We start from the raw sequence: 12,382 nt of genomic DNA on the forward strand, positions 1-12,382 counted from the left end.
TAAACAGCTGGATTGGTTATAGCATGGCATTCGCCTTATTTGAGCAGTTTGAACAGTTGCCCTCCGTGATTGGCCGAAACTCTGTAATTGGTACAAGAGTAGATTACAGTCTGGGGTACACTTTATTGGAACCTTCAATAAAGTAGTTATTTATCTTAAGTAAATACCATGATACATTCCATTTGAGGGCCTATTCAGTAGGGAGGATGAGTCATTTGAACATAGCTTTTTAGTTTGTTAAAAGCAAATAAAGTGAGTTATTTTAAGTATTCCTTATTTTGGACTTCATGATATTTTAAGTTGATTTGTTTTTGAAGGATTACACAGTTAGCTTACAGTTCACTATGTACAGAGAAACCTTTAGGCCAAACTGAAAATACATGAGGAGGCAGCTTTAACTTAACATGTTTGTTAGATTAATTCATGTTATTCCATGTGTCAGTAATTTGTTCGTCTTTGCACTAGATATGGTTTCATTGCATTATGTGTTAGAGTTATTAATCTGTTCTACTGTTGCTTGTTTGGGTGGTTTTCAGTTTTTGACTGTTATGAATAGTGCTTCTGTGGTGTACATGTTTTTGTATTTCTGTTATGTGTGTGCCTGGGAGTGGAATTGCTCATTTGTAGGCCATGTGTATTTCAGCTTCAGTAGATCCCTGCAAAACAATCTTCCAGAATGCTTGTACCAGTTTACCTTCTCAACAGCAATGTATGAACATTCCACTTGCAAAAGCATCTTTGTATTTTGTCCTTAAGATTCTTGCCATTCTGGTTGGTGTGTGGTACGTGGTATTTTAGTTAGAGGGTAACTTAGGAAATAGCTGTTGTCTTTTATATAATAGCTTGCAAGGTAGCTAGCTAAGGAAAAGAATTAGGAGAGTTACAGATATTAAAAAAACAACAAAACCAAACTCTTGACAACTGTGACATGGTTGGTAAAACAGTTGGGCACATTTGTCAGTGTGTGAAAACCAGAGCTTTCTGATGCAGGGAGTTGGCCACCATCTAAAGATGAGGGAATTTCCCAGTTCAATCCTCTACTTAAATGAGTCTGCAGTTCCTGCTGCAGTCTCCATAAAGAACTTAGCAGCTGGTGACAGGAGAGTGAAGTGGGACAGAGGAATAACTGAAGCACATCAACAGGAGTAAAGTTCGTCATGCTTTGAGATTGCCTAAAGTGACAGGCACCACTTAGTTGGAAAAGCTAGAGTAGGTAGAGTGAACACAGGTCGAGTATCCCTATTCCGAAAATCCAAAATGCTACAAAATCTGAATCTTTTTGAGCACTGGCACGACACTCAGAGGAAATGCTCATTGGAGCATTTTGGATTTCAGATTTTTGGGTTAGAGATGCTGAACTGGTATAATGCAAATATCCAGAAAAATCTGAAATTGGAAACACTTCTGGTCTCAAGTATTTCAGATAAGGAATACTCAACCTGTAGGATGTTAGAGGACATGACTCACATGACGAAAGCATTCTCGCTCTGTTTTAGAAAAGGATTCATTGCATTAGCCCTCTATGTAGAGCCTTTCAGGTGTATCTCTAATGTTTGGTTTGCCAGAATTCTACTTACACACATATATAAAACCTGTTTCCCCTCCTAATACTGTAAGGATGATAACTGCTATCTATTTGTCCCCCTCTTGTGGTCAAGAGATGTCACTGCAACATCTTTTTCACTAAGAAGAAACCCATTTCTTTGCTGGGAAGTGCCCAGAAGGAATTGGCCAAGAAGTGAAAAGCTAGATAGCTGGTGCCTGGCGGCACCGTTTTTTGGTTCTGTTTTTAGAAAGTATATGGACAGTCTGACATTAAACAAACATATAACTTACACTGTCTCCGTGTCTTTGGCAGCTGAAGGCTATGCAGCCTTTCAGGAAGATAGCTCTGGAGATGAGGCAGAAAGTCCTTCTAAAATGAAGAGGTCCAAGGGTATCCATGTTTTCAAGAAGCCCAGCTTTTCTAAAAAGAAGGAAAAGGATTTTAAAATAAAAGAGAAACCCAAAGAAGACAAGCATAAAGAAGAAAAGCACAAAGAAGAAAAGCATAAAGAGAAGAAGTCGAAAGACTTGACAGCAGCCGATGTTGTTAAACAGTGGAAGGAAAAGAAGAAAAAGAAGAAGCCAGTTCAGGAGCCAGAGGCGCCTCCGATCGACGCTCCGAGTCTCAGGCCCGTCTTCGGAACTCCTTTGGCTGATGCAGTGGAGAGGACCATGATGCATGACGGCATCCGGCTGCCGGCCGTCTTCCGTGAATGTATAGATTACGTCGAGAAGTATGGCATGAAGTGTGAAGGCATCTACAGAGTATCAGGTACTGGGAATGTGCACTTCACTTGGTGGTTTGTAATAATTCACTTCACTTTCATTTTTCAAAGGAAGAAAAAATATTGTGAGGACAATTTGGCCTGGATCCTAAGCTTGATTCATTTCCTCGATCCTCCCAGTTGCACAAAAATCCACCTCTCTCCCCAGCCTTTCTTTGGTGTTCCAGCGTTTGGTGTTTTATTTTCCTTCCATTCGGAGGATTTCACGTTAGTTGTTCGTAGCTTGCAGCAGCCAGGACTAAAACAAAGTGGAGTATACTGGTAGCGTTGCTTAACAGGGTTGCATTCAGACCCTGCTTTTATTTTTTTCTTTTGTTTGTTTATTTGTGTTTTCGAGACAGAGTCTTGCTCTGTCACCCAGGCTGGAGTGCAGTGGCATGATCTCAGCTCACTGCAACCTCCGCCTCCTGGGTTCACGTGATTCTCCTGCCTCAGCCTCCTGAGTAGCTGGGATTACAGGCATGCACCACCACACCCGGCTAATTTTTGTATTTCTAGTAGAGACAAGGTTTCACCATATTGGCCAGGCTGGTCTCGAACCCCTGACCTCAGATGATCTGCCCTCCTCGGCCTCCCAAAGTGCTGGGATTACAGGTGTGAGCCACCACTCCCAGGTGCCTGCTTTTTTCTTTTTTTTTTTTCTTCTTCTTTCCTCTGTAAGCAGAGGCTCAGTGATACAAGGGCCATCAGCAAGAAAAGGAAAGTTAACTCTGTGAAGGAATCTTCTTGGGCAAGAGTCACGTTTATGGACACAGTCATATAATGCATTTCCTTAGCTCAGCTAAGAGGCATGACATGGTTTTGGTTTTTGTTTTCTTGGTGCACGGTTCATAGAGGTACTGCAATACCCGGTTAATACATGGAATGGTCCAAGTGAGCTTCTGTTCCATCTCCCTGCTCCAGAAATCTTGGAACAGATACTACACCTGACTTCAGCCAAAAGACCAAGAAGTGGTAAATGTTTAGGCCCTACATGTGAATGCTTTGGTCAGCTACATGCAACTATTACATATATTAGCCACACTGATTTTCTGTTTATCTTTATTCCATATGTATACAAATTAAATTTCGTATTTGGCAAGAGTGTGTTGTGATTGCGTATCTAAATCAAGCAATATGTATATTATTTAAAAGTAAAAAAGATTTCTTAGAAAGTAGTATGACTTTTATACCAGGATAGGATGAAAGCCCTGACCTGTAGCAGCATCTGTGTTCCAAATTACTACATTGCCATTATTCAGTTTCTTGGTACATCACCAGTTTCTGTTTAGAGATTTATTTTATAAAATCAATTGTTGACTGAGGCAGGAGGATCACTTGAGCCCAGGAGTTTGAGGCTGCAGTGAGCCATGATCATACCACTGCACTCCAGCCAGGGCGAGAGTAAGACCTTGTCTCAAAAATAATAATACTTGTTGGTCGCATGTATTTTCATGATGAGTTGTTAAGTCATACACATGTAGAATATATAGAGAGATTAAACTTAGTTTTTTTCATTTAATTGGTTCATATGCAATTCTAGAAGGTAGATTTGATATTTAAGTTTTGCTGAGAAAGGGGAGATATTTTTGATAATTGGGAAAACAGTTACATAATCCACTAGATTACATGTCATTATTTAAGAGTATTTTGGCTAAAATGTTATTTTTTTATAGAAAATGAAATAAATTAGGCATTGAATTTGAGTTTATAACTCCTTAGTATTATATAAACATATTTAAACTAATTGATTTTTAAGAATAATTGGCTAGGTGCAGTAGCTCACGCCTGTAATCCTGGCACTTTGGGAAGCTGAGGCAGGCAGATTGCGAGGTCAGGAGATTGAGACCATCCTGGCCAACATGGTGAAACCCTGTCTCTACTAAAATACAAAAAATTAGCCAGGCATGGGGGCGCGCGTCTGTAGTCCCAGCTACTTGGGAGGCTGAGGCAGGGGAATAGCTTGAACCCGAGAGGCGGAGGTTACAATGAGCCAAGATCGCGTCACTGCACTCCAGCCTGGAGACAGAGCAAGACTCCATCTCAAAAAAAAAAAGAAAAAAGAATAATATGCTGAATTGATTCTTTAAACATTTAAACATTAATAACGTAAGTTGCTTCTCTCACATGGTCTTAGTAGCCATGGATTAGTTTTGTTTTAGGTAAAAGTTTCTCTGAAAATTTTCTACAGCTTTGTTCAAAGGATTCTTTTTGTCTCTGACCTACTTTTAATGTCTGCATTTTTTTGGAAATTCAGAGTCATAGAACTCCTCTTCTCTATGTGTAAAGCATTCAGATTGAGCTGCTGCCCATCATTGCAGCAGCGAGGGCTGAGCTCCTGCTCTGAGTTCTGGGTTTATTATTTCACCTGTGGCAGAGTGCTGTAGTCAGCCCAGCTTATAGCACTGTCATGGACAGTGCTAATAATAACACTGCTTTTTGCTGGAGATGTTAGTTCTCACTTACTCATTTTAAGACCTTTTGCTGGAAGTTTTAGTTCTTGCTTATCTAATTTTAAATGAATATGAAAGACAATTTAAGTGATTTTATACATTTTAATTCACTCATCTACATTTTCTTGTATTTTTTGCATTAAAGTGTACCCGTATGCTCTTTCTGTCTTTCTGTGGAACACTTTATTTGTAGCGTCCAATTTTTAAAAGGAAAACATTTTGATAACAGTTTTGGAGTAATGGCAAACCAAACACACATTCTAATTGTCTACTTGTACAATTTGTTGGGTAGGTACTGCAGGGGGGAGAATTAAATATACATGAGGAAGAGAAAAAAATCTTTGCCAAGAATTTCAGTTATTATCACTTATGGTTTACCCATATTGTCATAAAAGTAAGAAAATGGGAGTTATTTTCTAACTTTCTGTCACAAAATAAAGATTATCTAAAAATAATAGTGTTATTTTTGTATTTTGTTATTGATTTTATTTTGTCAATACTGGATAAGTTACAGATTTATCATAATGCCATTAAAAGATTTTCACAAAGGATAAAGAATGCCAAAGTCCAGATGTAAGTACCATATTCACCCTCAAGTGCTGTTCAACTTAGACGGCATTTACCCGTAGAAACTGTCAGCGTTAATTTGTAATTTGTTTCACATAATTGGCTGAAAGTGTTAAGTATTAAAAACAACAAGAAACTACTTTGTGTTCTTCTGAGCAATCACTGTCACTATATTACGTCCCTTAATACAGATCGTACTAAAGACTTAAAATCTCATGTAATGTTTGAAAATCGTTTGCTTTAGTTTCCTTTTGTTCAATAAGCAAAACAATTTGATCTTAGCAACCCAAACCTTATTTTTTTGTTCCAGCTCTGTTCAGATTAAGGAACACTTAAAGAATCCAAACTTTAAAATAGAAATTAGTTGGGGATTATTTAATGGAGAATATTTTCAAAGTGGTTTTTTGGGTAGCTAATTCACCCTTTGCAGTTATAGTACAATATTTACACATAAAAAAGTAATTTACCCACAACTTTTTGGAACATACTTAGGTACGCTAAGCTGCAGTTTTTGTTGTCAGGCTTGTGACTTGTTAGAAAAGGCGGTTGGCTGCCTGTGTAGAGCAGGACTTACAGTTGGAATGTAGTTTAATTTTTGTCTGACTTTTTACCTTTTTTGAATTTTTTTCCCTTGAGACAGAGTCTCGCTTTTCGCCCAGGCTGGAATACAATAGTGTGATCTCAGCTCACTGCAACCTCCGCCTCCTGGGTTCAAGCAATTCTCCTGCCTCAGCCTCCTGAGTAGCTGGGAGTACAGGCGCCCGCCACCACGCCTGGCTAATGTTTGTATTTTTAGTATAGACAGGGTTTCACCATGTTGGCCAGGCTGGTCTTGAACTCCCTACCTCAGGTGATCTACCTGCCTCTGCCTCCCAAAGTACTGGGATTACAGGTGTGAGCCACCATGTGATGTTTTTACGTTGAAAACAAATTCCTGAATTGATGGGTATATTTGCTTAATATATCCGTGGTTGCTTTGACTTTTGTTCTGACTGTTGAGCTTTTCAATTATCATTTTACTTTTGGTTAAATTCACTTTTGAAGTTTTTTGTTTTTTTGTTTTTTTGTTTTGTTTTGTTTTTAGGTGGAGTCTTGCTCTGCCACCCAAACTGGAGTGCAGTGGCGTGATCTCGGCTCACTGCAACCTCTGCCTCCGAGGTTCAAGTGATTCTCCTGCCTCAGCCTCCCAAGTAGCTGGGACTACAGGCGCCCGCCACCACGCCTGGCTAATTTTTATATTTTTAGTAGAGACAGGGTTTCACCATGTTAGCCAGGCTGGTCTTGGACTCCTGACCTCAAGTAATCCTCCTGCCTTGGCCTCCCAAAATGCTGGGATTACAGGTGTGATCTATAGCGCCTGGCCTATTTTTAATTAATTAATTTTTTTTTTTTTTTTTTTTGAGACGGAGTCTTGCTCTGTCACCCAGGCTGGAGTGCTGTGGCTGGATCTCAGCTCACTGCAAGCTCCGCCTCCCGGGTTCACGCCATTCTCCTGCCTCAGCCTCCCGGGTAGCTGGGACTACAGGCGCCGCCACCTCGCCCCGCTAGTTTTTTGTAGTTTTTTTTAGTAGAGATGGGGTTTCACCGTGTTAGGATGGTTTCGATCTCCTGACCTCGTGATCCGCCCGTCTCGGCCTCCCAAAGTGCTGGGATTACAGGCTTGAGCCACCGCGCCCGGCCTTTTAATTAATTTTTTAATTTTTTGAGACAATGTCTTACTCTGTTGCCCAGGCTGGAATACAGTGGTGCAATTATGGCTCACTGCAGCCTCGACCTCCCAGGCTCACTTGTTCGTCCCAACTCAGCCTCCCAAAGAACTTGGACTACAGGTGCACACCACCGTGCATGGCTAATTTTTGTATTTTTTGTAGAGACGGATTTTGACCATGTTGTCCAGCTAGTCTCGAACTCCTAGGCTCAAGCGATCTGCCTGCCTCAGCCTTCCAAAGTGCTGGGATTACAAGTGTGAGCCACTGTGCCCGGCCAGTGTAGTCTTACATGTTGGTGTTTACAGAGGAATTGTAGGACCTTTGAGCAGATAAATATTTCATAACAAGAGGTTTGTTATTGGTCAGGTTGCTGTTCTCAGATCTGCCTAGCAAGGGTGGGTGTAATGCTGAAGAAAGCTTGTATGTTTGATTTTCTTTTCTCCGTATCTTCTCTCTTCTGAATTTGAATGTTTTAAGGAATTAAATCAAAGGTGGATGAGCTAAAAGCAGCCTATGACCGGGAGGAGTCCACAAACTTGGAAGAATATGAGCCTAACACTGTAGCCAGTTTGTTGAAGCAGTATTTGCGAGACCTTCCAGAGAATTTGCTTACCAAAGAGCTTATGCCCAGATTTGAAGAGGCTTGTGGGAGGACCACGGAGACTGAGAAAGTGCAGGAATTCCAGCGTTTACTCAAAGAACTGCCAGAATGTAACTATCTTCTGATTTCTTGGCTCATTGTGCACATGGACCATGTCATCGCAAAGGAACTGGAAACAAAAATGAATATACAGAACATTTCTATAGTGCTCAGCCCAACTGTGCAGGTACATGGCCTTTTCTACACACATACCCTCTGGTCCTGACACTGGGGAACTGGGGTAATTTTCTATTGCTGAGTCACATGTAAAGCAGTGAACTTGAGAAGACAGGTGATGGATTAGCTTGAATACAGGTCTTTTCCTTTCATAGTTTGGACAGTGTCGGTGTATAAGATAATGAATACACTTGCCCTTTAGCTTGTAGTGATGTAATTTGAATGTGGTACAGTCTTTGATGTGGGTTTATAAACAAGGTCTGATGACAAGGATCCTTCATTTGTGGAGGGGGAGCCCATGGCATCTACAGTTACAGAGTTCATGTGTAGAATTTTAGAGATGCCAGTTATTTCATCAGTAGCATTACTGCTTCATTATATCACAGACACACATCAGACTCAGGCACAAAGGGACCTAACGTTAATTCTTCTGGTTGAAGACTTAGCCTGAGGATTTCAGTGTGTTAATTGGTATCTTTTTACAACATACATACTTGGCTTTCCTTTATTGCTGCTCAGTTGGTGCTGTCATAGAGTATATGTTTTCTTTTCATTAGAGTTAATGATATTTTACTCAGGCCAATAAAAAGGGAGATGATAAGTTATATTTATTATCTTAAGCCTTGTTTTTGGCCAGTAGTCTGAGTCACTGTAAATCACTGTCACTGTTATTAGAGTGTGTTTTCATTTACTAAAGAGTCTTTCAGTCAGGCAGTGGTTCACACCTTTAATGTGAGCACTTCAGGAGGCTGTGGCAGGAGGATAGCTAGAGGCCAGGAGTGCAGCCTAGGCGACATGGCAAGACCCTGTCTCTACAAAAAAATAAAAAATCAGCTGGGTGTGGTAGCATGTATGTGTAGTCCCAGTTACTTCGGAGGCTGAGGTAGGAGGATTGCTTGAGCCCAGCAATGAGCTATGATCCATCCCCCTGTACTCCTCTCTGGGTGACAGCAAAATTCTGTCTCTAAAAAATAAAGATTCTTCTGTTACTCATTGGTTACACTTTGAAAACAAAATGTTTCTCAGATTTTAGTTTGATCATTCATATTAGGATTTCAGGATCTGGTAACTATTACATTGATACTTAATATTACTATAATATAATAGAGGTGGTTGTATCATGGAAGAGTCAAGTGTGTTGTGAGAGTAAGTTTTAGGTAGGAAATAATTTCTTGCGGTAGCTTTTCAGCCAACCTAATGCCCTGGTCTCCTAGCATGTGAACATCCACACTCAGATGCTGGCTGTGTCCAGGTGTTTGTTTCTGGAGTGAGGGCTTTCACCCTCAACCCAGTTTTACTACTGTGGTGCTCTCACTTCCCTTACGGTCCTCATTCAGTCCATTGTATCTGTTAAAATATCTCAAAGTAAGTTGAAAATAAAGAACATAAGATGTTTTAGCTGGGCATGGTGGCTCATGCCTGTCATCGCAGCACTTTGGGAAGCTGAGGTGGGTAGATCATTTGAGGTCAGCAGTTCGAGACCAGCCTGGCCAACATGGTGAAACCCCATCTCTACTGAAAATACAAAAAAATCAGCCAGGCATGGTGGCACACACCTGTAATCCCAGCTTACCAGAGAGGCTGAGGCAGGAAAATCGCTTGAACCCGTGAGGTGGAGGTTGCAGTGAGCTGAGAATGTGCCACAGCACTCTAGCCTAGGCTACAGAACGAGACTCCATCTCAAAACACAAAACAAAAAAACAAAACAATACTCAAAAAAAATAAGATGTTTTAATCAGTTAATACTGTAGCGATAGAAGAGAAAAACATGGATGGGCATCAGCTTCTCTATCCTTTTCTTGTTTTTTTTTTCCCCCTTCAATTTTTTCTGGTGCTTGAATACATGATTTAACTCATATTTTTGAGTTTTCTTCTTAAATTGACCATTTTCTTCTTAAATTGACCATTAACTAGCAAAGACTGTGTTGTCAGTACTGGGTAGAATTTTCTTTATGTGTCCAGGATTAAAGGATATATTATGTTAGACACAAATAACTGAAATAGAATGATAATTTTAATGCTTTTCTTGTAAATCTTTTTTTCTTAGATCAGCAATCGAGTCCTGTATGTGTTTTTCACACATGTGCAAGAACTCTTTGGAAATGTGGTACTAAAGCAAGTGACGAAACCTCTGCGATGGTCTAACATGGCCACGATGCCCACACTGCCGGAGACCCAGGCGGGCATCAAGGAGGAGATCAGGAGACAGGTGTGTGCACCCTGCCTGCCACAGCCTGCCTCTGCATTGGCCATTGTGGAGTCCAGTGGTGACGGGCTCTTGTTTCCTGAGCACTTTGTGTGTGTCTGGAGCTCTGTGAGGCACACTCAAGTCAAAAATTCCCATCTGGTACTGTTTCATGCCGAATAAGTCGGAATACCATGGTGGAAAGAGCATAGCTTTTGGAATCAAAAGACCTGGCTGTAAATTCTTGCTCTGCTCTTAGTTAACTGATTTTAGGCGAATTCTTAACCACCTTATGCGCTGGTGTTCTTGCTTTAAAATGGACCTCCTTAAAGGATTGATGTGAAGATTACCACGAATGAGCTAATACATGAAACATGCCAGGCACGTTGTAAATAGTCTAAAAATGTTTGCTTTTTTTGGACAAGGTTGCTGTCATCAGCCATATTTTATAGATAAGAATATTAAAATTCAGGGAAGTTAGGTAACGTGATTATTAATTATAGACCCAAGATTTGAGCCCAAATCCTGGGCTTTTTTACTATGCTATTTTGATGGAAGTAACCATGCCGTGTTTGTGTATGTGTGTAATCAAGACTAAGAAAGTTAATTACATTTGATTATTTATTTGCATGCACTTTATCAAACCCCTGCTTGCTTTTCTTCCCTTGTGTCTGCCATGAGCTCCCAGTTCTTAAACGAGTTAATGATGATGACATTGGAGATGGGGATGTTGATTAAGTATTATTGAACCAATACAAATTAGCGAATAATTCATTGGCAAAACAGTAAGAATGATTTTTCGGTCATATCAGTGCCATTATTTTACTCTAATGAAATAAAGGATAATTGAAAAATAGTTGATTCTTCATCTTTAGAAATTGCACGTGTTGTTAGTTTAAGGTAAGAGGATATGGAATGCAACTTAGTGTGTGGCATTGCTTTCTAGGAGTTTCTTTTGAATTGTTTACATCGAGATCTGCAGGGTGGGATAAAGGATTTGTCTAAAGAAGAACGATTATGGGAAGTACAAAGAATTTTGACAGCTCTCAAAAGAAAACTGAGAGAAGCTAAAAGACAGGTGGGTTACTAGTTTGATACCTAATGTTTATAATAGAATGTCTTGGGGTCTTTTATATCCTTTATGTGCTCTTTTAAGTATTTTCTTTCTTTCCTTTTTCTTTTGATGTTGACCAGGCTGGTCTCAAACTCTTGGCCTCAAGTAATCCTCCCACCTCAGCCTCCCCCAAAGTGCTGAGATTACAGGGATGAGCTACCACGCCCAGCCCAAGTTCTTTCTTTTAAGAATATTATAGATAATGTCACTTGAAGCGAAATTCTCTGGTGGGAAATTTATTCACTAAAATGTTTCTAGTCCTGTATTATTGATATTGCAGCCTGGTGTCAGTCACATGTTTCAATGTAATCTAGAAAGTTTTTTTATTTTTTTTGAGACAGGATCTCGCTCTGTCACCCAGGCTGGAGTGCAGTGGCATGATAATGGCTCACTGTAGCCTCGACCTCCTGGGCTCAAGGGATCCTCCTACCTCAGCTTCCTGAGTAGGTGGGCCTACAGGTGTGCGCCACCATGCTCAGCTGATTTTTTATTGCTTGTAGAAATGGGGTCTTGTTATGTTGCCCAGGCTGGTCTCAAACTTCTGGGCTCAAGCAGTCCTCTCACCACCCAAAGTGCTGGGATTATAGGCATAAGCCACCATGCCTGGCCCAGAAAGTTTTGTTTTAATTAAAAATGAATTTACTAAAAACTCTGTCATTTCCTGCTTGGTTATACCTGTAAACAGGGCTTTCTGCAGATGAGAAGCAGGCTGGATGGTGACACACCTTCGGGGACTGCTGGAATTTGAGGCCTTTAGTATTAGCTCTTTGGAAATGTAGTGATGAGGGTTGCCTGGAAGGTCCTGAAGATCAGGAGATTCTGTTCATGTAATAAGAAGAGGGGTATGCAGTACCTGATGAGTTTAGGGTACGCCAGGCAGACTTTTGAGTTCCCTCTTGTTTAGTGTGTGTGGCTTGGTTCTGGGACTGTGAGTGGACCAGCCACAGCAACAGTAAAATCCCAGATCTCTGGATCACCTGAAAATCCACATTGCAGATCAACTGCAGCATCTCAACAGCACATCCAAGGAGCATTCGTTAGCCCTTGCCTGAACTGGGGAACATGGTAGTCTGTCTCTGTTGTGGTTGTGTTAAAAAGACAAAGGCAACTCGAGTACTCCTGTTTCTTTGCGGTCAGAGATTTGCATTCATGTGGAGGATAGCTCTGTGAGACGGGGCGCCTTCGTGGAGCTTCCACACGCACTCCGGGACATGTCATGTAGCAGAAG

The 12,382-nt window shown here is 40.7% G+C and overlaps 1 protein-coding gene and 1 pseudogene across 2 annotated transcripts in view; one reads left to right on the top strand and one right to left on the bottom strand.

Moving 5' to 3' along the window:
• Positions 1 to 12,382, top strand: part of RALBP1 (ralA binding protein 1) — a 66,389-nt gene that overhangs the window by 42,788 nt on the left and 11,219 nt on the right. For both annotated transcript variants that reach the window (XM_033178350.1, XM_033178349.1), the window contains exons 3-6: positions 1,859 to 2,317; positions 7,516 to 7,865; positions 9,903 to 10,064; positions 10,987 to 11,118. In XM_033178350.1, coding sequence (XP_033034241.1) covers positions 1,859 to 2,317; positions 7,516 to 7,865; positions 9,903 to 10,064; positions 10,987 to 11,118 — 1,103 coding nt within the window. The remainder of the gene's footprint in view (positions 1 to 1,858; positions 2,318 to 7,515; positions 7,866 to 9,902; positions 10,065 to 10,986; positions 11,119 to 12,382) is intronic.
• Positions 3,145 to 3,286, bottom strand: LOC117064297 (annotated as a pseudogene).

The sequence above is a fragment of the Trachypithecus francoisi genome, unplaced genomic scaffold (genome assembly GCF_009764315.1).
Source record: "Trachypithecus francoisi isolate TF-2019V2 unplaced genomic scaffold, Tfra_2.0 Lachesis_group19, whole genome shotgun sequence".
Classification (NCBI taxonomy): domain Eukaryota; kingdom Metazoa; phylum Chordata; class Mammalia; order Primates; family Cercopithecidae; genus Trachypithecus; species Trachypithecus francoisi.